We start from the raw sequence: 24,537 nt of genomic DNA on the forward strand, positions 1-24,537 counted from the left end.
GGGGGGAGTGTTGAGAGTCTCACAGTGAGACTGCCATAGATTAGCAAAAGGACTGCATTCAGATATTTTGTAATTAAAAAATGCTCAAACACATTCGGGGCGTTACCTATCCTGTGAGGAAAACAAAATTTCAAGTGACTTCCGAGAAAAAAACCAGAACATTGCTTGAGAAGCATTTCAACACAGAGTGCTAAATACAGCAGAACATAAAAGACAGTCAGGCAGCAATCAGACTTTTGGCTCTTCATGTGTTAATGTTTTTACAAGTGCTCTGACAGAGCATCTGTTTGGAAGGAAAGGATTAGCATCTAACTACGAACATGCTCAGGAATCAAGAGTTGCATAAAGACATTACTTAGAAAAAGCCACTTTGTTATTTTTTACATATTCTCACGCTCCCTACGTTAGGCACTTCACCTACCCATCTTTACTCCCCCTTTTTCTCTCTCTTTAAAATGTTTCTTCAAGGACCTGAGCAAATAGATGCTCACTCAACAAAATACATAGTGACACTGGTAAGACATAGGTTGCTGCTAAGTCACAGCACGTAAAGGAATATGCTTAATCTTTTATAAGAACCATAGTTTATGCTTGCAGCAGCAAGAGCTAGCATGCTCAAAATAAGGGAAAAATCAAAGTTAGAGGCTCTTATCCAATTTCAGATACTCTGATTTCTTATTCACCTCTGGAATATTTGAGACTATCTCAAAAGTGACACCACAGCCAGGAATGGAACTTCGGTGAGACATTCTTCGGAGGAAACTCTGTGCAAAACCCTGTGGGGAGGCAAAGAAAAGGAAAATATTTCCTGCTTTAAGGAAAACACGGTTTAACATATTTCAACTGAAGTAAATATAGTTTACAAAGAAAGAAGTCCAAACCCAAGAGACTAGCCAATAAATATGTGCGAGTCAAAGATTTTAACTTGGAGACAAATCATTTGCTTGTCTGTATTTTAGACACAGAGAAAGGATTAACTTCCTTCATTGCAAGGTGACTGCTTAACCGGCACACAAAGCATTTGCTACTTCTAGAGGTGGGTTGGTTTTTTTTTTTTGGTAGAGCCCCAGGTGACTTGTCTTGAATATCGACAAGTACAGGCATTAAATTCTTGACCAAAGAGATCGTTATGAAGAATGACTTAAGGGGGCATGGTCATTGTTTATGCTGACTTGGCGCCTTGCAGGGTTAAGAACTGGACTGTTGAATTAATGCAGAGATGAGTCATTCAAAGATGCTGCTGAGACGAACACCCGGGAAAGGTTATTGACGAGGATTTTTAGAAACCTAGCAAGCAAGCCAAAGATTCCGTGTCGAATAAAAGTAAAAAAACATCATTGACTAAATCTGTAGAAAACAGAACTGATGAAGACTTAACACGACTGTAATTATTGGCAGGCTCAATTTATCTACTGCATACACTCTTCCATTCTGTATGACAAAAAATTCACTGTTCCCTTTCTGAGAAAAAGCACCAAGAACTGTAGTTCTTCTATTCCTAGCACTAAAAACAGTTTAGAGTTGCCTACAGGGTTTCTGGGTGTGACCACACCTCTTCTGCTCTTGTTTCAGATTTTAACTACAGATGTGCAAACAGAATAACAATTCAGGCTTTCTGCTTTGTCATTATCACTGCTACGGGAAGCTGGATTCTGAGACAATGCTGAACAAACTCTTCCTCGCCATCTTTCTCAAGAATTAAATATTTTTCAGGACATGATGCTGCAAATGGAATGACAACCTTCTGCTTTCCGTTTATCAAACATCCTGCTCTCACCTACACATTATCGTAAGAGCACAAGCCAATTGGAAAACGTAGAAGACCAAGAGTGATTAACTTTGACAAATTACACAAGGGGACCTCTGCTCCAACTATTGCTAGTTTATCTCTAAATATCTGGATGCATAAATAGAAATGGTTAGCAGTAATGTGCAAACATACTATAGGAGTAGGGAAACACACAAGTTTCTTCTGATGCACCGTTTTTGCAAAACATGAACTCCAAGCTCATGAAAAGTTAACTCTTTCTACTTTTTCCAGTGATTGGGGATAAAGCACTTAGTAGTTAATACAAATAATACCGACTCTCTCATACTTAGATGCACTCGAGCCTTCAAAAAAAAGCTGCATTATCATCCACAATATAAAAGATACTATGAAAATTACCCGGCAGCTTAAAGTCTTGATAAATGCCATTGATAAGGTGCTTCCATTCAGGCAGAGATAAAGGCAGATAAAAGAAAGTAAGAGTCATAGCAGCAGCATATTGCACAAATCACAGCCTTCCCCTCTTCAAGTAGTGATAAACGTGGGGGAGAGTGAAAGTGTGAAGGATCATAAAAGATATACCTGTCTGCCATACACATTAACACAAATGCGCTTGCGCAACACTAATTGCATTTCTGCAGGATGGCTGAGCTGGACAGTGGCTCTCACAATAAGGTAAACTCTTTCATCTGCTGCTGTTCCTTTACTGAGCTGGATACAGTCGTGGACTGTGGAATCCCATGAGGCTTCTGCTTTCACCTGCAAAGGAAAAAAATGTATCCTCTAATAAGCATAATTAGGTGTATAATTAACTGTAATTAATTAAGCATAATTAACAAAAATACATAATACATAAATTTTGAGAGTCAACTTCTCCATTTCACTCCCTATGAAGAAAGATCCCTGCGCTTTAGAAGAGGCCATTTAAAAATCAAGATTAGTTTGCCAAATGACGACGTTGGGATTAAAAATGCCAACTTGCTCAAACTCTGGAACATTTCCTCTTGAAAAAAAGATCTCTGGATACCCAGGATCATTGCAAATAAATTATAAAATATGCAGAACTACAGGACCATTTGGCCTAACATATTAACATAAACCAGAGAGCAACAGAGATTGCAGTGAAAATCTTCCATCACACCACATAAACTCTCCCGTCTGTATCTGAGAAATAACTTTGCTGAAACATTTCTAGCAATACAGCAAAAGCTGGAATTTCTCTTCCTGAATGTTAAAACATAAAGTATTACTGAAGATTTAAATGGTGGGTCTTAAAGCCGTAAGAAAAACAGCCTGGTAGCCATCTTTCCAGGCTTTAAAAATAAAACAGAACAAAAAACCTACCCAAACCATCAGGAATAAAGCTCCTCTAAAAATATAAAAAGAAATAAGTTTCAAAGTAAGGAGCAAAATTTTAAGGTAAAAAAATAAATCAGAGATTCTAAACCTAATAGCAAAAATTATAAACCAACAATTGTAAAGTTGTGAAACTAGGAGCTATGTGGCAAAATGGAGTATAATGAATGTAACAATGCAGAGGTAAATGTGTTCACCGTAGCAACAGTTAAGATTGTTTGGTTTGTCAGCTAGGGGCTTCCATACTCTAATTTGCTCAGGGGTTTGGTTTTGTTTTGTTTTTTTTTAAACACGAACTCAGAATCTCAAGCTTTTGTAATGCTTGGATTTAGATGAAGGAAAATCCTTGAGTTTTATTATTTTTCAAATCATGATTATACTCCTAGCTAATATTCCCTGAAAACACAAAGTCAGTCATATAAGAAACAAGCGTTGCCCTTTGTATGCCCTCTTTGATGCATTATTTTCACATCTGAATATATAAAAAGAACAACTAAAAGACACCTAGACTAAATATAATGGTCTGCATCTCTGCTTACCTCACTATCATGATGCTTCACAATCTGCAGTTCAAAGAATTCCTCCTCCTCTTCTGCAACAAGCGTAGCATCCCACCCACCTGCTTCTGGGTCATCAAGGTTATCTTGGGAACTGAAGTCATCAGCTAGAAACAAAAGTGAATGCAGAAGGTGAGGAGACACAAAGCAATTATCCTTTTTAAAAACATCCGGCAAGTCATGAATTCACATTTTCATCACAAACTCCCAGCTTGGCTACTTAAACTCTACCTACATAAGAAAAGCTCCTCGCATTGTTCCACTTCAGAAAGAATCCCATTTCTACACAGAAAGCATGCACAAAGATTTGGGGACATAGACTCAAGCGTGCCTTATAAGGTCCTCTATTGTGCGGAATCTCCCCCAGTTGTAAACACCCTCTCCTTGCCCACAGGTGTATTTTCAGCACTACTGCTCAATCATACTGAGTACATTGCTCATTTGGCATTAGTTAGGTGTTGTGGGTTTGGTTTTTTTTTTTTAAATAAAGATAAGCTGCTCGTTGAAAAAGTAGAAATACAGTACTTTTAGATCATGATTAAACAAATCCTTAATCTGTTTTTTGAGAAGAAGCTTAACCTGTTCTGGCTCCAGTCCCTCACCATGAATGAATTATTAACTAGCTCCTCTCTGAAGCCATTTGATGTATCAATGCGCTTTTTGAGGTGAACAAGCCATCAATGTAAACAGCATTGCAGCAAAGACCTCCTCACACCAGGCAGCATGCCACCTCCCCACTCTCACCTGATGCTTCTAAGCCAACTGTTAACCCTCTTCTAAACATCCTAACAAGGATTTGTTCAACTGATTAGGCACTGTTGGCTCCCTGGACTACTTTGGGGTTGCTGATTTCTCGGCTACAATTTCCCATCTTTGGTAGAAGTATCTGCCAAATACATTGTCCAAACTGGATCTTGTATTTCGATGTATTGAAACACACCTTGTTTAAAGAAACACATACGATCGCACTCTGTAAAACTAACTTGGGCTTATCATGCTATGGTTTTTTTGATATGCAAATGTTATTACCAGTGACTTCACATTTTCTTCTAAGTCATCAGTAAAGAAATTATAGGATATAGCATCAGTGCTATATCCTTGTGAGACCCCAGAAAGAACATTCCCAGCAATAATTTTTATTTGACGCTGGCTTTTGCTGTTCACTCCCTTAAGTGTACTCATTTTACTATTTCTATTTTACTTATTAAATATCTGCAGAATATTGGGATTTTTAAAACCTACGGTTCCTTCCATATATAATGCTGTGTATTTTGAAACATTAAGTAATACGTTTCAGTCAAAAATGTGCACTCTCAAATTAATCTACCTGCCATTCCAGGCTTTTCTTCATTTTATTAGCTTGCTTAGATTCTATAATGTCATTGGTTGTACCAAGTTGGTTTCAAAGTACTCTGTCATTTTAAGAAACACATACCATTCAAGTCAAGGAAAATAACAGGAATGTGAGTTTCCATACCAGGCACAGGAGTCCTAAAACGTAAGACAGGGACAATGGTGGCATTTAAACTAACGCAGATTTACCCAGCACACGTACCTTATGATACAAGCCCACAGCATATTACATTCAGTACAACTGCATTTCTAAGCCAGACCATTGATAACCTTGGCAAACAGCTTTATTTTAATTTACTGTTGCAGATTCCAAGAGACTCAACTAAATTGGTATTTCTTTTATACCAGCTCTCTTCGAATTATTATATTCTTTGACCTCTGCTTTCAGAAATGTTTTCTCCCTCTAAAATACTAATAGCAAAATTAAGTTTATTTACCCTGACACACACATTTATTAAATGCAAAACCCCCTGCATTAGTGATGGCAGTGAAGACAGCAGAGTGAGAATCAGAAAATCCAGTGTCCGTTTTTAAACTAACATTAGTGCTGCCACACTACACAGTTATCACTCTTTCTTGAAAACACATATTTAAGAGTCAAAGCTGCCATTTAAGGCATCTCTCATATCATGGAAGAAGGGGTAACATAGGTGGTGGTTTTTTTGTTTTTAAAATTAAATATTCCGTCGCCTAGCCCTTTTAAGCTACACAACATTAATAAGATACTAAAAATGTAATATGAAGCATGAAAGACTTTAAGACTCCTTGTTGCAATCTTAGCTGTAAAAAAGGGCTGTAGCCATCTCATGACAAACTTGGACTTGATAAACTTCGTGGTGAACACGAGCAGGCTGGAGTCTTATGTAATATCTAAAGTGCTTGAATCATACTGAACATCTCCTCTGGCGCAAATGTGTTGAAAACAGATTCTTCCTCAAGTAAGTTTCCTGCAGCTCCACTGTTTTCAAACCTAGTCAAACACTTTGATGTGAAATTTGACGTGTTTCCAACAAAGCGTTTGCCATTTTTATGTTTCAGAAGTACTAGCTTTAACAAACTTCAGCTTAAAACTCCATGACAGCCAATTTCATCAATAAATATTTAGAGGTTTGCTCAGAAAAAAATTTCTGAAAGTTGAAAGCAACTGAAGACAAGAGGTTTGAAGTGAAACAGCCTTGCTTCCTTATCTGCAGTTGTTACTCAGCTGCTACAGTATGGCAATCTCAGTCTAGTGTAGTTTACTATTTTTAATGTTTAGAAAATTACATGGAACACTTGCTGACTAAACAGACTTTGCACTCAAACCAGGAGCGCAACAAAATGCTCCTGTAGATGCACTTTTATTATGACGGAGCAGCCTTTTAAGTGAATGAACTAGGTAATTAACATATTAGCTAATTTTTTTAAATGGTAAGTGCAGCGGTAATAAATATTGATTCTGTTTTTTCAGAAGGTCATAATTACACTCTGATCAATAATAGTATCGTTTACTAAATAGCATTTCTGGATTTCAGATACACAGCCTAATAAAATAATTTAAGCAAGAGGCCCAATTTTAACAACTTTGCTCATACAGTATACAGAGGCCAGATTAAGGAAAGCAAAAAATGGCAACAATCCAAGGCAAGAACAGACCATGCATCATCTTTACATTCGTTCTTGCATATGGCAATGTATGTTCCTACCACTCCGCTGGAGCTCCAGGGATCCCACTGCCAGCAGAAGGAACCATTACAGCATTCCTTTCTTCAGTGAGTGTTAGCCTCATCTCTAAAAGCTGTGCCTCCCGATCTGCATCATCTTCTGTTTTATCTGGAGAAGCAGGATGTCAGTCAGGACAATAGAGAGCATTTCTTACTCAGTGCCTTTATCACACGTCGATGATCTTATACTATCCGTAATAGAATAAAATCCACTCTGCTCAGAAATTCAGCACACGAAGAAGAAACACACAGTATACAAGAACAACAAACAATTTTATATAGGCTTCTCTAACTGTAGTTTCACTGAAAGCAAATTACTGGTGAGTTCAGAGATTCAACTCTCCATTAACTTCTTTTCTAAATTTTACAATACATTAAGATAAACAGTGTGTGCACATGTGTCTCAACCTATCACTATTGTTACCTTTAATAGTATTTGGCTTACCAGGCTTCCCAACGAGTTTTTGCAATTGCTGATCAAGATACTCCTGACGCTTTGTTAAGGCACACAGCCATTTCCGACGGAGCCTCTCCAAATCCCTATCCTGTAAAGAGGAAAGTAGCCATGTTAAATATCGACCCAGGAAAGCCAATGTTTCCTAGTTGTGGCTTACACATTTCCTCAACCCTTCTGCTCATCCTGTACCCAAGAAGCAGATAAGAAAGACGGAGTAGACCTCCAAGAAATCACTTAGCTCTTCTCTATTATTTTCTTTTGCACAGGACAACAGAAACACAGAATAGCTGAGGTTGGAAGTGACCTCCGGAGATTGTCTAGTCCAACCCCGCCCTGTGCCCAAAGCAAGGTCAACTACAGCAGCTTGCTCAGGGCTGTGTCCAGTTGGGATTTTAATATCTCCAAGGATGGAAAGTCCACAACCTCTCTGGGCAACCTGTTCCACCACCACGGTTTAAAAAAAAAAAAAAAATTAAAAAAAGTTTCTTATGTTGAAGTGGAGACTCATTGCCTCTTGTCCTTTCACTGGATACCACCGAGAAGAGCGTGGCTCTGTCTTCTTTACTCCTTCCCATTTACATACATTGACAAGATACAGCCTGAGCCTCCACTTCTCCTTGAGGCTAAACAACCTCAGCTCTCTTAGCCTTTCTTCACAGGTCCAAACCCTTAACTTTCCACATCTTATTGGAAGTATTTTTGCTTGCCAGCCTGAGGCATCTCTTTCTGTAGCTGTTATTCTGTACTACCCAGCTGAACAAGCTTCACTTTTTACATCTTCTTTGCCCCCAGACTAGTCTAAAACTCACTAACCACTACCTTGTGGCAAAGCTGGAAACCCCAGTCCTTATCCATGACTCACCATTCATGCTTAGTGTTTAGCAGCCTCATATTAGGAATCCATCCCTGCCCCGCATCATGCCACTGTCCCTAGTTACGGCATTTGCAATGGAGCCTTTAAAAATACTTTTTCTTAAGTGCTCATGTCCTTCAAAAAAACCACCTCAGTATCCTTAAGAACATTCAGTTCATTTGTCTCTGGTGTAGAAATGGCCAGAAATGAACGATCATCTACATGCAGCATGTTGGGTGCCACAAAGATGGGCTATCAGCTCTGGGATGCCTTCAGGCAAGCCTCTTTTATGGCAACAGCAGTTCAGATTCATTCCACATCAAACTATAACAAATACTTTGTCAAGAAAAATTCGTGGATGCAAGACTATAAACTACAGTTGTATTACTTGCCCGCAGATGCCTACAAGCATGCCGGAATCTGTCAGAGAGCATTAAACCTAAATCTCTGGTTGCTCGCATTATACAAAGTTGAGATCTATAATGATGACGATGTGCTTTTGTTAAAGTTATTCACAAGAAGATGAAAAATGTATCACAGATATTGTACCTCATCAGTTCCCCTTTAAGGCTCACGTTACTGTGACATTACATACAAAAAAATAGTGTGCTGATTTCAGTAGTTTTACCACTGCTGTCTTAGGGCTCCAGGAACAGAATCCCCCTTGCTTGCCCAAGGTTTGATTACTATGCAGTATACTCCAGCACTCATACACACAGCACATTCATAATATGAAACAGCATGAAGTATTTTGACTGCATCTTTCAACACTGCCATGCCTCCTCTTGTTCTTAATGAGGACAATCTCAATCTAACCATAGTTTGTCAAGAAGGAAGACTCCTTCCCCCAAAACACCAAAACCAAAAAGCAATTGGATCTTGTTTTGGAAATACACATCAAGGCACCTTGTTCTTGTTCTGTCTCTTCCACCTCTCTAATCCACCATGTGGCTTTGTAGCAGAACAGTCTATGCAATTCTTAAGCTTTCAGTCTCTTCAGAAGACAGGCTCTCTGCACATCCAACCAGTACAGCACACATAAAATGCTGATCCTCCTCTAATGTGTTTTAATCTGAAAATATCTGAGTTTGTAAAAAGAGAGCATTCAAAATTTTTACCTGATAACTGTCCATTTCATCCTCTTCTTCCTAGGCCAAAACATGCAAAACCACATCATTAAATTTTTTTGGTAGCAGGAAACACATCGAATGCAAAAGCTGTAACTGTTTTAAGCAGTATTAGCAGTCTGAGCTTAGCAATGGCAAAATCATAGAATTAAACCACATTTCCATCCCAAAGATTTGCTGCTATCAGCTGGTCTAAACACAAACTAAAATAATCCAACAATTATAATGGAAAAATGTCACAGAAATATAGCTATTAGAATTCTTTATAGCTGGAAGAAGGTGGAATACCTAAATTGTCCTCAGAAATAAACAGCAGTTATAGCGAAACAACTTGAAACCTGTTGATCCTGGACAGCAAAGAAAAATGTGCTGTTTTACCTGTAAGAGTTAAGTATGAATGTTACAGCAAGCACTGAAAATCAAAGTCTGATATAAAGGATTCGAGGTAAGTTTGCTGCAACGTTTAGAGGAGTAAAGTTGTAAACACCTAAGCCAATTGTTAGGGAGTTAGAATAACTGTCTGCCACACCAGGAGTTGCAATGTAGACCTTCGACATTTTGATTTCCATTATTTTCTGATGGGAGACGCCACCTTTCATTCTCGATATGCATCACAAGCAGAGCCACTTGCAATGAGCGTAAGCACAACTGCCACTCCTGCACAGTGAATGGAAAAGCAATGAGGACTCCAGTCCTCCCTGAGTTCTTACTTATCTATTTAAGTAGTAACAAGCCACTGGAGTCTACTTTTGTATCTTAGTCATGAAAGCAAAAACTTAGCTAAGCTAAAATTAAAAAGCCATATAGAAGAGGCATTTTCTTAGTTCAAGGTCTTTAGAAAATCTTTCACATTCCATAGATAGCGATATACTTGAGATAGAGAAATGCTAATAAGGGGACTAAAAATCCAGGTGTTCAAGTCAGAAGGCTATTGTAAGCAACAGGACTAATAAAGCATTATAGCCCTTTCCCACGTGGGTTCAGTATCAGACACAACTCACTAGTCTCTCTCAAGCGGAGCTTAAGTCTTTCTTCTCAAAAGAACTTAGTATTTTGTGGATTGCCAGCTCTGTTGGATATGGTTGAAACTGGACAACAGATCAGAAATTCACTGGGGAAGAAACAGGGTGAGACAGACAGGACGCTCACCTGGGACTTGTCCCCTTATGAAACAGGCTAAAAGGGGCATAGAATCATAGAATCATTGAGGTTGGAAAAGACCTCCAAGATCATCGAGTCCAACCGTCAACCCAACACCACCATGCCCACTAAACCATGTCCCTAAGTGCCTCATCTACACGTCTTTTAAATACCTCCAGGGATGGGGACTCCACCACTTCCCTGGGCAGCCTGGTCCAATGTTTCACCACTCTTTCAGTAAAGACATTTTTCCTCACATCCAATCTAAACCTCCCCTGGCACAACTTGAGGCCGTTTCCTCTCGTCCTATCGCTTGTTACTTGGGAGAAGAGACCGACACCCACCTCGCTACAACCTCCTTTCAGGGAGTTGCAGAGAGCGATGAGGTCTCCCCTCAGCCTCCTTTTCTCCAGGCTAAACAACCCCAGTTCCCTCAGCCGCTCCTCATCAGACTTGTTCTCCAGACCCCTCACCAGCCTTGTTGCCCTTCTCTGGACACGCTCCAGCACCTCAACGTCCTTCTTGTAGTGAGGGGCCCAAAACTGAACACAGTATTCGAGGTGCATGTGTATGTTGTGGGTGTGTAACGGCTTTCAAGTAAAATTTGCAAGAATCAATCATTCTGTCTCAAGAGAGAAGCATCTCTTAAGAAACTTGCTCCGTTCAGGACTAGGAGAGAAACAACAGTTTACTTGCTCCATAGGATGTGGGTATCGGGGACTGCTGTGATGGAAAGGCAGCTAGAGAGCCTGCAGGCAGAGTCAGTAGCAGAAGCATGATGGAGAATAAAAGCAATAATCTGCCTAGGATACTGCTGAAAAGTGAGATTTCTGCAAAAGCAGAAAAAAATTCCCTTTTTGTGCTCCTGACGCAGAAGGGGCAAAGGCTTGCTAAGGTTAGGAGACAACAAAAACCCAACTACTTCAGACATCAAAGGGAAAAACAATACTGATTAAGCAAAAAAAGGGAGCAGACACGCATTGAATCATACTCTGTCAACAGGATAAACATTATGGAAAGCTGGGAGATGTCCAAAAAAGTACTTGACATTTAGTTGGCTTTGTCTCAAGCAAGGGCAGCTAATCAAGCAAGTCTCTGGACTTACTTGTTCTGTTGCACCAGATTTTAGCTTGCTAACTCAGAGGAGTGACTAAATTCTAATTTAGCTGTTGGGGGAAAAAGCCAAACTGCGCTAGAAACTGATAGAAGGATTGCAAGAAGACAATCCCTAAAAACAGATCGATATACTTGCAGTTTAAGATGAGATGCAGTGCTTCTGAGGTTGCCAAACAACTGGCCAACGTACACTATGGGCCAACAACTGGCTCATATAAAATTCTAACATTTGTAACTCAACACTATTTGAATATGTTCCACTGATTTATTTTAATTTGAATACTTACTTAAAATTGCTGCCATATCTAATATTTGAGGTAAAATCTACTGGACAAACTCCTAATGAATTTTAGGAACTTTGGCATTTTCTCTTCTTCTTTGAATGGTGTGTTAAGACTGCGCTGGTTTAAAAAAACCAAACCAAAACCAGAAGAGACACAGAAGATAGTCTTACAAATATTATTTTTGCCATGGAAAGTGATTTTTGATTAAGAGGAAGATCGTCCACAACACTTTCTGAAAGACAGAGGTTTAGATTTAAACTATCCTGAATAATCCCTAAAACCACCCACCGCCCAATCCTGACAATCCTTCCTGACATTGCTTTATGCGTTTAAGAACTAGGTTCAAAAAATATCCCCCCGAACTAAGCTAAAACTTGAAACAAATGGAGTTGCCTCCAACTGCAACAAACTTAGGACATCACTTTATGCTTTTACATGTCTTGGAAATAGCCACAGCTAACAGGAAATATTCAGACTCTTACCTGATAATTTTCAGGTACTTTTTGTGACTTGACATGTTTTATTTGAACACAGCCAATTCCAACAGATAATATTGATTCCTCCATCAGTGGCAAGGTCCCAGATTCCTGTACAGATCTCACTTCAACCTGAATTCGTCGAGATTGCCCCTGCCCAAAAGAACAATTTGAAATGCTTTGAAAAAACAATATAAAATGCTGAAAGCTTAACGACAGAGAGACCTCTACTGGCAGTCATTTGCAAGCAATGTTGTATTTTTATTTTGTGAAGAACAAAGTGGTGAGTACTGGAATCTCAACGACCTAGTGTTCAAGAGGTACCCCTTCTGTTGCAAGGATTTATGTATTTACAGAAAAAAAAGTTCAGCATTCAGCAACTCCTCAGTTTGCTTTTCTGGAGGGTTTCCAAAACACACGCTTATAGGATTTTATTTTTAATACTTCTGAAGGCAGAAAATAGGATCTCTTCCCCACCTACAAAAGAGGAAAGAAAATAGTCTAATTTGCTGAGCTACTGGAATTTCAGTCAACTCTTCCTGACTCTGGTCTCCTTGACTGAAAATTCTTACCCACTGATGTTATCAATCCAGCAAAGTAACTGTTCTTCAGTAAAACCCATAGGGAAAAAAATAACAACTTAAAAAAAAAAAAAAATCAAAGGAGTTGGGGAGTTCAGAGGTGCAGCCTGTATCTAACTTTAACTAATTCCTAGTGTTCTCTGGGCAATAGCTTATCACTTAAAAATGTTAACTACTCAGTTAAGCATTAACAATTTAATGTGTGTAGAATCCAAAGAACAAAGGAGTGGTTGGCTGAAAGGATCAAATAAAGGGGAACTCTGGACCTCTTTAAAAAATAATGAAGTTCAGTCGAGACTGATGTTCTTTCTACCAGCTGCTGTCACAGAACAGGGATCAGAACATAGCAAAAAGATTACAGGTAAGCCTTCGATCACCTTTACATCTGAGTTCATGCACGCTGGCAGTTTCACAAAACACAGAGGGACTCCACTTTCTTCCACTTCACGTCTGTTTTACACAGTATCATATTTTGTGTCTAAGCTTGACGGTTCCTTGGACACCATCCCTTTACCATACAAAACAGAAACTTCTTAGCTTTCCGCAGGCTTTTTTTTTCCTGTACGTGCCACCTTACCTGTCTGAGCTGGAAGATGCCTCCTGTGCATACATCCTTGGCAGGAGTCACCTCAACTGGGCAGTATTCCCCGTTCTCATTCAGCTCTAGAATTTGAACCCAGAGTTCTACTTTTCGGGTTACTTCACTCCACCTGCAAAACATGTCAAATGCTGGTTTTTGTTTTGTTTTTCCAAAAGAAAGAAAATACAAAGCATTAGCTCAGACTGCAGATTGAAGATGCAAAATAGATGCACCATTTGTGACTATATAGTGTTACTAGTTGTGCAGTGCTTATAAATTCTACTGACAACTATTTCAGTCAAACATCAGAAATAAGCCTTTTCTTCATTCCAATATTAAAACCAATTCCACTGGGTTCTAACATTTAAGCTCTGGTCTCGACTACTGCCACAGAAGCCCAGTGTTGTCAGTGCAATCAGATTCATACAGAAGACAGCAGAATGAAATACGACATTGTCTCACAAGCTTTCAAGATTCAGGGCACTTTCCTGAACTTCATCATACTACTGCCTTCTCTCCAATTCTTCTAAGAGCTTACATGGCCACTTTCGTAGTACCTCAAAATTAAAAAGGAAGGAGGTACTTATTACTTAGTTACCAAACATAACTCACTATTTTATAACATCTTTTTTTCATCTCCTCTTTGCCATATTTTCCTGACTTTTCTTTTAAACTTCCCTATATATAGCTTAATACTCAACATGCTCAACACAAGCGTAGGCTGGAAGTAAAAAGGGAAATAACTGCCAATAAATTAAGGTGCAGAGCTGCCTTCTAATTGGAGAGGCAAACCAACTTACATTTCAGAAAATGCTACTGAGCTTGCTTTGGGGACAAACAAACGGCTGCCAGCAAATAAGCAACCCCCTTCAGTCTAAACTACCATACTGTTGCATATTTACTCCAATTGAAGTAATTAGCAATATAGCTCTTCCAATGGAAGCATTACAGTGATGACATTTCATGGCCAAAAATGAATTGGAGTCAGACCTTGAATAAATATATCAGCGCACAGTCAGAACAACCATCTTACTGTTTTAGACTTGATAGCTCTTTCTGGCGCAGACTAGCATAACAATATAAAGGAAAATAATCAGCTTGCTCTTTTGTAAAACACTACTTATGCACTTGAGTGAGTATGCACTAAATCTACAACTACCTGAAAGGAGGTTGTAGTGAGGTGGGGGTCGGTCTCTTCTCCCAAGTAACAAGTGACAGGACGAGAGGAAATGGCCTCAAGTTGCACCAGGGGAGGTTTAGATTGGATGTGAGGAAAAATGTCTTTACTGAAAGAGTGGTTAAACATTGGAGCAGGCTGCCCAGGGAAGTGGTTGAGTCCCCATCCCTGGAGGTACTTAAAAGACATGTAGATGAGGTGCTTAGGGACATGGTTTAGTGGGCATGGGGGTGTTGGGTCGACGGTTGGACTCGATGATCTTGGAGGTCTTTTCCAACCTCAATGATTCTATGATTCTATGATTGTAAATAAAAGGGACTTCAAAGTCTTTCAACTTTTACCACTTATAATTTGAAACAGCGATGGGCATTTCTCCTCTTTGACTTTTTAAGGCCTACTGACATATCGCATGGTGTTTTTCCAATAGACAGAGTCTATTTATAATAGTCTAATAGATACAGCCTCAAACACATGTTCACTTGTTTTCAGTTCAAAATTTGACTACTTATCCCAAACCTGCTTCAAAATTGGGCACCAAAGACAGTGATTTTTCCAAAATTCTAAACCAAGGATCTATTTTCCATATTTACCTGTCACGAAGGCTGCGTGTTTTGGCTTGAATTATTCCCAAATCCCACAGGGCTGGATTTTTGCGGTCACCACTCTGCTTGTGCCCATACACTTCAATTGCCAAAGCACCGTCGTAAAGATGTTCCATGAAGTCTTCGGAAATATTTACAGAAACTTCCTGGATGTAAGCAACAAATGGGTTGATGACTGTGACTACACAATGACTTAGGCTTAGAGATTTACTGTCTTGACTTTCATATAAGCATGTAGTAAAGTCACCCTGGTCCCCAAGACACAATATAGAGGAAAGGAAGAACTGTCACCTCAGATTGTAAAATCAGGAAGCAAAGCAAAGATACGTGATTTACTGAAGATTAAAGTCTATAAAGAGCTGAAAAATGACCACATGCTGTTCTAAGTCCTGATCCAATGGTTCAAAAAAAAAAAAAAATCACGTTCTAATGTTCAGAATCAGAAAATCGAAACTCATCAGAAGGTGTTATATCTATTTACAAATGATAAGTGGAATAAATTGCTCAGTGCAATAACAAATGATAAAAAGATCAAGATGACAACTCAGGTGATTGGCTGGCATTCATCTAAGCTGACTTTAGTTATGTCTATTAAAGATGCCTCCACTCAGACAGTTGCTTGAAAGTCAATAGGAGGAAATAGTCTGTTCTAAGATACGCAACCTAATTTCAACATCTGCATTAGGATAACACGCATCATGTCCCAGGACTGGGACATTTCTCTCCACTACATCAGTGTTGAGTGATCAGCTCAGATATGGACATCAAATGTACTCAGGTGAGTATCACTCTCCCATTCACACTCAGCAGCATTTTTACTGTGGGTAAACTCCAACGTAAGTCTCTCTGCTGAACAGATTGCTTTCCTTTATTAATCCGCTTCTTCACCTTCTGTGATTTTTGTACAAGTGAACAGCATAGTATAATCAAACGTATATGGACTCTGAAGATGTTTCAAGTTCTTATTAAAAATGGAATTAGGGTATCAGCCTCACAAAGTACAATAATGAGAGCAAAGAGGCAACTGTTGCTCAAGCATAAACCTGCTTTTTCTGCCTACAGTTTCATTAATAAAATAGAAAAAAATTTACATTGCAGTGATCGAAGACAACCATGCACCGTGGCTCCTTGCTGATGGAAGATAAGGAAGAATCCACCTCAGGTGCAACACTAACTGGCTCCAGCTGATCCCAGAACGTGTATTTGCAGAACACAAAGTTGGAGAGGTGCTGTGGCAAACCTGTAGCCTGAAGTATTTTAATCTAGAAAAAGACATAAGAAACAAAGAAAAAGCACTTATTCATTAGGCATAGAGTTAAAAATATGTTCTGTTAGAACAATGTTATTCTGTTTCACCGCAAAGGATAACAAAAAAAGAAAGGAGCAAAACAAAAAACTTTACAAAATACGAATTTCTGCACTGATATACGTTGGAGACAATATTTTGAGTGCATCACCTGAACATCGCCACTAGATGTCACCAGGCACATACTTCTTGGGAGTGAAAGCTGTATGAATTTTACAAACACACCAAAACTTTTTAGTATTTTTTAATGGTGAGATGCACCAAAAACTTTATAACTGAAGAGAAATACAATAAAAAAATTCATACTTATACAAAAACTGGCTCCTTTATTCTGCAAAATCCTTGTCTGAAGATACTACTTGTCCTTATTCTTTGATGCTAAGAAACAATACAAAAACAACCCCAACAATACAAAAATAGCCTGTCCCCTCTTTTTCAAAATCAAGGCCAAATAGAAACAAAATGTTTCGAATACACATTTTGATCTAAACAAAGCCATCATATTAACCATATTATTTAATAAACTTCTATTTGCCATTTGTCAAATTAAGTTCTGACGAGTTAGACTCCTATGGTAAAGCACCACTCAGGATCCTCAGAAGAACATGTTTCCTGCAACAATGCCCCATACTGCTTGCAAGCACACGGAGCTCTATGGGACAGGATAAAAAGTGAAAGAGAGTACAGTTGCCCCCAAATTGTTCATGTCCAGAAGCCAGCAAAATTGGGGTTCCACTCCCTCTAGTGCTTTTTGCCTCCCTCTTTTCTTACCTGCAGCTTGGCCTATCTTGCATTTTACTACAACACAGAACTGCTAGTAAATCCTTCCTGCTAACTTCCTTTTTATTATTAACAATAATAAACACAACTGCATATATTTCACAAAATATTGAATATTTAGAGAGAAATATTGAGAGAGAATGATTCACAGAACAACGGGAGTATATCAGATTCTATGACTCCTTTTGAATTAGATATTGTAGCTCCAATCCTAGTGCACACATCTTCCATGTCTTCCAAGACTGCAATAAACTGTCTGGGGTAAGATTGTATGCATATACATATAAATATAGTTTTAATGAATACCTTGCAGACTTAAAAAAAATCATGGAGATTGAAAGGACAAAACCCATCTAGTTCTCTTGTATTATTTCAGCCACTCAAGAAACAAAATACTGTGAGAAAAGACCACACAGCAGCACTTCAAGACAAATCCTGGGCACCAGGACTTTACACAAGGCCATGAAAACAAATACAGCAGAAGTATTAAACTCTGTACACACAACTGAATGATTAGGTACAGCTAAATTATTTGCCTTATTTTTAAATCCTGAAACATCAACACAGTTTCATATAGTCAATCAATGAGTTTAAGACAGGACTCTGCCTGTGTAGCTGAATACTGGAAGCGAACATGGCGCACAAGGTTACAAAGAGACATCTAACATCCAGAAGCCAATGCACCAGAGACTTCTTTATTTTAAGACTTGGGATGGAAAGAGAGAAGGTTGCTCAGAGGGTGGGATGTATCTGGAACTCACCCGGCAGACAAGTTTTCTCTCCTGAGTGTCATTTTCATTTGAACAGTCTGGACTATCCTCGCCTCCAACTAACCTGTCGTCTATCTCCCCACTCACTCGAACAACTTCAACATGGAGACGACCTGATACCTGATAAGAAAGGATTAAGAATTACTTGTGTACCAGGAAACAGTGACAGGTTCATCCCTTTTCAGGTAACTACAACTCCTGCTGTTTCCAGTCTGTAAGCAGACAACATTTTATTCCTTTTTATTGTTTTGCACTGTGCACTTGTTGCACCAGATGAAGAAATCTTTGGAGCAAGAATCAGAGCCTTTGTTGTAAAAACATTGAAATCAGCCACTAGAGTGACTTTGGGAACAGCATACTGCAATCTCACTCACCTTCACGCCAGTCTCTAGATAGAGTCTGCAAAGCGCACATGTGATGCAGAGCACAGAGAATGTTGCCTGGTATGCTCTAGCTGCCTGTGAAGTTGTTCTTACAGTATATATTTAAGAGCCTATTCTTGATGGTAGTCGGTGAAAGCCAGTGGAGCTATAGCTCATATGTGTTCTACTAAGTATTTATTTTGGGCTGCTTCACTTAGAAAGGTGCTCACAAAGCTTTCTCCTTTCACAATCACTACGCTGGGAGATAAAGAGCTGTCTAAACAACTCTAGTAAGGTATTATGGGATTTGCATAATTCCAAATTGTTAGCAAAGAGCTTGTGCACACGAAACTGGAAAATATCTACTGTATACAGGCAATAAGATCCAAGGCTGTAATTAAACAATTGAGTACGGATAGATTATAGAAGAATGACAAACCTCTCCCTTCTGATTGATGATTGGAACAGCATATTGTAGCTTCACATCATAGAACAGGCACTCAAGAAAAACATTGGCTACTCCGATAAGGCTGTGGTTTTCCTGCTCATCGTAGAATGGATCAGCTCGCCTGAAGTAAGCTCTCATCACCTTCAATCAAATTCAGAATTATGTAAGAAAAACAAACTCTTCATGAAACAGTTTTCAAAGTGTTGCACAACCAGCCTAATGAAAGAAAAATGGACTCAAACAGGAGGCTAGATTAGATCACAAGAAGAATGTAAGCTTGAATTTTACTTTGGACCGAGCATAAGGCCTGTCCTCAGCAAGTTCTCTTTAATGCTGTCAGATTCAGAGAAGTCAGCCCAAACATCAACTCCTGTTGTGTTTACTTACTGCTTCTTATTGTATGCTCGGTTTGGTCACCAAACCATGCATGCAAACAAGGACCAAAGTGACAAGATAAGGGTCAAGGAAATGCTGAAGTACTAGGAAAAGCAAAGGCTCAGGAAAACTTATCTCTTTGCATATCCCCCCGCCCCGAACATCTACTTAAACAACAAAATTTAACAGGGATGTAATTCTATCAGCACAATACTGGAGTAATTCTTACTTACTGGGTTGTCTTCCTCACAGTCTTTCCACTCCTGGTAAAGATCCCTCATATCTACCAGTCGATTCTCCAGCTTTTCCAGTGACCAAATCTGTTTGCCTTTCCCTTTCCTTCTCACCTGAATAGCAGGCTCACTGAGAATTGCGCCTCTCTGCAAAAAAATTAAAGAGATATCAATAAGGAATTTGTGTCACAACAATGAAAAAAATAGTTTAAAAGCAATAAAAAAACCTGAGAACATCTTTTGGAAAAGTTTGGATTTTGTTCTTTTTTTATTCTAGCTTGAGCAACCAAATTCAAGCGTGACAGACTCTTAGTTCGGCTGTCACAGTACATTCCTGTTCAGTTTAACTGCGAAGTCTAATCACAGCTACGGGCACTGGTTTCCGTGGATTTTCACCTTACGTAACCGTTACAAATAGGAACATTTAAGCATTTCACAAATATCCTCAAGTTACAGCAGAGGCCTGGAGTTCCAGCTAAGGTTACTACTGTCTGCAACTTTCAGCTAGTGCAGACACTTAATCCTCTTTACCGTCCCGTTTCTAGATGTGCCAGAAGACTACAAGAAAAACAAGCAACTGACAGAAACTTCTAAAGCAATTGATAAAAATTCTAATCCTGGAATAAAATACATCTGCCGTACTAATGACAGCCTATCACCAAAATTATGAGCTGACTTCAAGAACAGAAATAATAAGCCAGCTTAGGTAGCCAGCCTGAGACATGGAAGTCTGGGTTCAATTCCCTCCTTCCAAAATTTCTAAGATGCCTGGAACAAATCATCCAAATCCTCTCTGCTCCAGTTCCTCCCTGTACAATGGGATTGACAGCATTTTCTCAACTCACTAGGATGATGTAAAGCCAAATGTCCACAAGGTGATGGTAAATACTTGAAATAGTGGTTACCTAACCTGCACAGATCTTACCACTCTGCAACAGAAGCAAGCGTGAACTTCAACACCAGTGGAAGGGTCTTGCACCATAACGTTGATCAGTAAGCTAGCACACTGTTTCATGGTAACAAAGTAAGATAAGGATGCAGCATGCACTAACAGAACCATGTTTAATGCACACGAATAGACTGGCAAACTATCTAGACCATTAAAGTCAGAATACGACAAATATGAACGCTAAGGGGCAAACTTACTGAACAATGATTTAGTTCCTTTTAGGGCTACCTTACCTTACTGTTCGCATTAAGGCTTGAAGCTGGGATCTGGAGGGTAACTTTATACTCCGTCCTCTTGTCCAATTCCTCTCCAATAAAATTGGCTTCTCTCACATACAAATTCGCTTTAACAATCTGCTCTCGCAGCTTTCTCAGGCTGTGGGTCAACATTTCTTCTCTAAAAGAACAGGATTTGGAGGGGGAGACAGGAAAAATCATGGCATTCAAGTATTGAAACTGAGTGCAAAACAAATGATCACTTGACAGGAAGGAGTCTTAACATTCAGCTTTTTAAAACAAAAATCGGGTGAATTAAATTGCACGTTTTCTGGGGCAAAAATTTAAAAAATTATTATCTGTATTAATTTAGCAGTATAAACATTAGCATAGTGCTGGCTTTGGAGACTTCTCCATGCATCTGCCAAACAGCTCTTGTGTGGCTTATTCCAGAGTTTCCCCACCACAGATGTGGATGTTCCATCTTACACAGAAAGATTTATTCAGACACCATGACCCACTTGCTCACTAGCCTTCCTGGCAAGTGTGAGAGCGCGCCAGCTGTGCAGCACAGGAATCTGGCACCACAAAATATTCCAGACACGCAGTTAACACCTTGTTAGATTGTCTCAAATATTTTCTATTTCAAAAGTTGCTTCTCTAGCCATATAAATTAGATTTGTATTTTGTCGTTACAATGTCTTGACCATACTAACTGTTTTAGGGTTCGTTTCATCTTCCTCCTGCAGCTGCTCTTTTTGACAGTAATACTGGAAATGATTGTTTAGAGGCTGAAGTAAATAACTGCAGTGCAATTGCCTAGGAGGAGGCCCCTCTGTGGTTACTAAACAGTTTTTGCAATGCTCTGGATCAAAATTCTTTGTATCATCCTCTTACTCCCTTTTCTTTCTGCACTCTTCTGGTTGCCCAGGTCAGACAGGTGGATGTGAATCAAGAGGAAAAACAACCTTCCAGCAGCCAAGTCATGATCCACAGAAGAACAAACTCCTATAGGAGTCCCAAAATTTCTTGCAATCACCTCATCTTTAGTCAAATTTGTTGCCGATCAGGATAGAGTTTCTCCTTAACAACAAAGCAGACACTCATTCTTTCTCACCTTTTCTAGCATTATAGGTCTGATTGTTCTTAGACTAATATTTTCACTCTGTCCTCCCCAGTTCCCTGCAGGAGTCCTCTCAGAAATTTGGCAGAGGCGGGTAATGCAGTTAAAAAGCTTGCAAAATTCACTAGCACTGAAGAACTTTAAATGAACGCTCCTGATGGTCAGATCTGATTACCCACCTCTCCTCCGCCCACTGCCGTAACCGCTGCTGAGCGCTGGGAGAATGAAAGGAGAACCTGTCCATGCTGCGGAAATGCTGCTTCTCTGGCGACAATCGCCTTCGCAATTGCTCCAGTTCATGTTCATACATCAGCCTCTGTCGTTCAAGCGCAGACCTCTTCTCCTCTTCGTGTTGCTGCTCCAGGCTTTGCAAGATTGACTGCATTGGATCTAAGCAGATGTTGAAAACAAAGAAGCTAGTACTTCTGGGGGTCAAATACCTGGTAACCATAAAATTAAATGGAAACAATCACGTAATGAACATGGGGCAGAAACAGCGGACTCGGAAATACGAGATCTTTCCCACGTTCTGCTACAGATATGCTGTATGACCTTGGGCAAGGCACGATTACTATGATTCGGTACTTCCCTTCCCCATTCTATATCTGCAGTTATCCACGTTAGGGACTGCAGTAGCCACTGAAATCCATTGTGAAGAACGTCCTAGCGAGTATACACAGTTAGCACGTAAAAGGAGGAAGAGATTATATTTTTGCTGTAATGCATATTAAAAAAATGCTGCTGAACTGTGGCGTAAAATAAACATCTACAGAACAGACTGAATGGAAGATTTAAGAGAATTGAGAAAAGGGAAAGACCCAGCTGAAAAAAAAAAACCTTCCTCCTGTTTCCCAAAATAACGCCATTCTGGGACAGCTACGTAAGACCACAAAGACTAAGGAACATGGTTTCAGAGATAGAAATCACTACAATTAATGCCCGAGTGAGACGTAACACAAGAAAAATAAACAACAAAGTGAAAACACTTTGATTTGAGGCTGCAGTTCCACCAATATTCCATTTTTGGCTTTCTCCTCAACAAGAACTGCCGAGCAAAACATTCTGTGGTGGGTTTCCCCCCCCCCCAAGTGCTAAAATGGCTATGATGAGTCATTTACAAGAAGAATTCTCCAGTAGGAAGTTGTAAGGGAAAAAGTCTGTGGTTAAGAGTCCCTGAAGATGTAACCTCATATTCTGTACCTATTTCCAATAATTTCTGTTGCTTCTTACCATTACTACCAAGTGCCTTCATAGTGACTTCCATCTGGGCATATTCATAGCTGAAGTTAATCTCACTAGACACTTCACTGGAATTGTCTCCATCTGCGTCCAGCTGCTCAACGCTATTACTGCACTTCATAGAGTTGTCTCGCTCTTCATCTTCATGATCTGCCTTCTTTTTCTTCTTTGGCAAATTCAGCCTTTATGTAAGAGGAAAATATTTAAAGAACTATTAATTGCTCAGCTTTGAAACAAAGGGTTGCTTTCAAAGATTATTAAAATTAAGTAATTATCCAAATCAGTAGATTTTTCCCTTTCAAAATTTGCTGATCTCCTGTGAGTGTCGTTTTCCTCAGGGTAAACAGAGGAGTTCAAGGCAAACTAACTGATCCATTCTACACTCTAACAATAGAGTACCTGGTATTACTAATCATATAGTTTAGATAACCATGAATTTTTTCAGTCGTCCCATATCCAAATAATTTAGAGGCAATAATGAAATTATATCCCACTTTTTATGTGGATTCTTTTTTCAAGCATAAAAGAAAACAATTAAGTTTTAGATTATCATTTAAATCCACTGATCTTTAAGGTATTTCAGACCAGACACAGAGGGTTTCAAGAATACAGTCTTTCACAGAAAACTTCTGCCAGTGATCCTGTCTGATACAGGAAGGTCTCAGGTATGGCTGGAGCTGGAATTCCAGGGAACAGAGAACACAGTGCCCTTGTAAGACCCAGATCACTGTATAACATTGGTCAAAAATCTAACACCTTGGCTGCAAAATCCAAAAGGCAACCTATCCAAGTCAGAGCGTGGGTGTAATATTTTCACTGTGGAAGAGCGGAACTTAATATTAACGTGGTACCGAACCACATTAAAGTTATCACCCCAAAAATTAAATCTCTTCAGTGAGGTAATAGTACTGATAACTACAGCAAGGTCCTCATCAGCAAGGTTACAGTCCCTTGACAATACAAGAAGTGAAGTCAACCTGTTGCCCTGAAACTAAAATCATGCACGGTTGCTATGACATCTAGCATTCAAGAACAGCCAAACATCAGCATTGCCTTTATAATCCCAGTGAAAAAGAAATCACCTCCTCCTGCAGCCTGAATGCTCCACTGTCATCTTTCCTTATACCTTAAGATAAAACAAAGTTGGCGCAAACTTACAATTTCTTTAATATCTTTTGTACCTGAAGAAGTGGTTGTTTCCCCACAGTATTCTGTCTCCATGATGTAGCTGGATAGGATACATGACAGCAGAACCATTTACGAATGTCCTGTGAAAAGGCAAAAATCAAAAGCAAATGCATCTATATAAGGCTTGGCTTTTTTTCCAGTACTACTTTCTTTATTGTAACTAGTTAAGGTAGGAGAACAGGTTTATGGATTGCAAACAGGCAAAATATCCCCAGAAACTTCATTCAACTACCCTGTGCTGTTTTATAAACTCCTCAAACTCAGCTTCTTTTGATTTCTTAAGCTTATCAAGTTCATTACTTTTGGATAGATATTATGACAGCTATGTCTGGGGAGCATAATTAGAGCTTAAAAATGAGGGGCCTGAAAAAAGATGATGTCACTGGAAATAAACACTTTTCACACTGCTTTGAAATACA

General features: G+C 39.2%; 1 protein-coding gene across 1 annotated transcript in view; it reads right to left on the reverse strand.

The window, feature by feature from the left end:
* KIF13B (kinesin family member 13B) overlaps positions 1–24,537 on the reverse strand; it is a 128,545-nt gene that overhangs the window by 33,081 nt on the left and 70,927 nt on the right. The window contains exons 14-31 of the mRNA XM_019473179.1: positions 24,112–24,198; positions 22,922–23,112; positions 21,871–22,081; positions 20,587–20,749; positions 19,405–19,551; positions 18,788–18,937; positions 17,978–18,106; positions 16,222–16,392; positions 15,119–15,276; positions 13,349–13,481; positions 12,197–12,343; positions 9,166–9,195; positions 7,183–7,282; positions 6,720–6,846; positions 5,117–5,172; positions 3,664–3,788; positions 2,351–2,527; positions 684–776 (exon numbers count right to left, since the gene is read on the reverse strand). Coding sequence (XP_019328724.1) covers positions 684–776; positions 2,351–2,527; positions 3,664–3,788; positions 5,117–5,172; positions 6,720–6,846; positions 7,183–7,282; positions 9,166–9,195; positions 12,197–12,343; positions 13,349–13,481; positions 15,119–15,276; positions 16,222–16,392; positions 17,978–18,106; positions 18,788–18,937; positions 19,405–19,551; positions 20,587–20,749; positions 21,871–22,081; positions 22,922–23,112; positions 24,112–24,198 — 2,395 coding nt within the window. The remainder of the gene's footprint in view (positions 1–683; positions 777–2,350; positions 2,528–3,663; positions 3,789–5,116; positions 5,173–6,719; positions 6,847–7,182; positions 7,283–9,165; positions 9,196–12,196; positions 12,344–13,348; positions 13,482–15,118; positions 15,277–16,221; positions 16,393–17,977; positions 18,107–18,787; positions 18,938–19,404; positions 19,552–20,586; positions 20,750–21,870; positions 22,082–22,921; positions 23,113–24,111; positions 24,199–24,537) is intronic.

The sequence above is a fragment of the Aptenodytes forsteri genome, unplaced genomic scaffold (genome assembly GCF_000699145.1).
Source record: "Aptenodytes forsteri isolate BGI_AS27 unplaced genomic scaffold, ASM69914v1 Scaffold534, whole genome shotgun sequence".
Classification (NCBI taxonomy): domain Eukaryota; kingdom Metazoa; phylum Chordata; class Aves; order Sphenisciformes; family Spheniscidae; genus Aptenodytes; species Aptenodytes forsteri.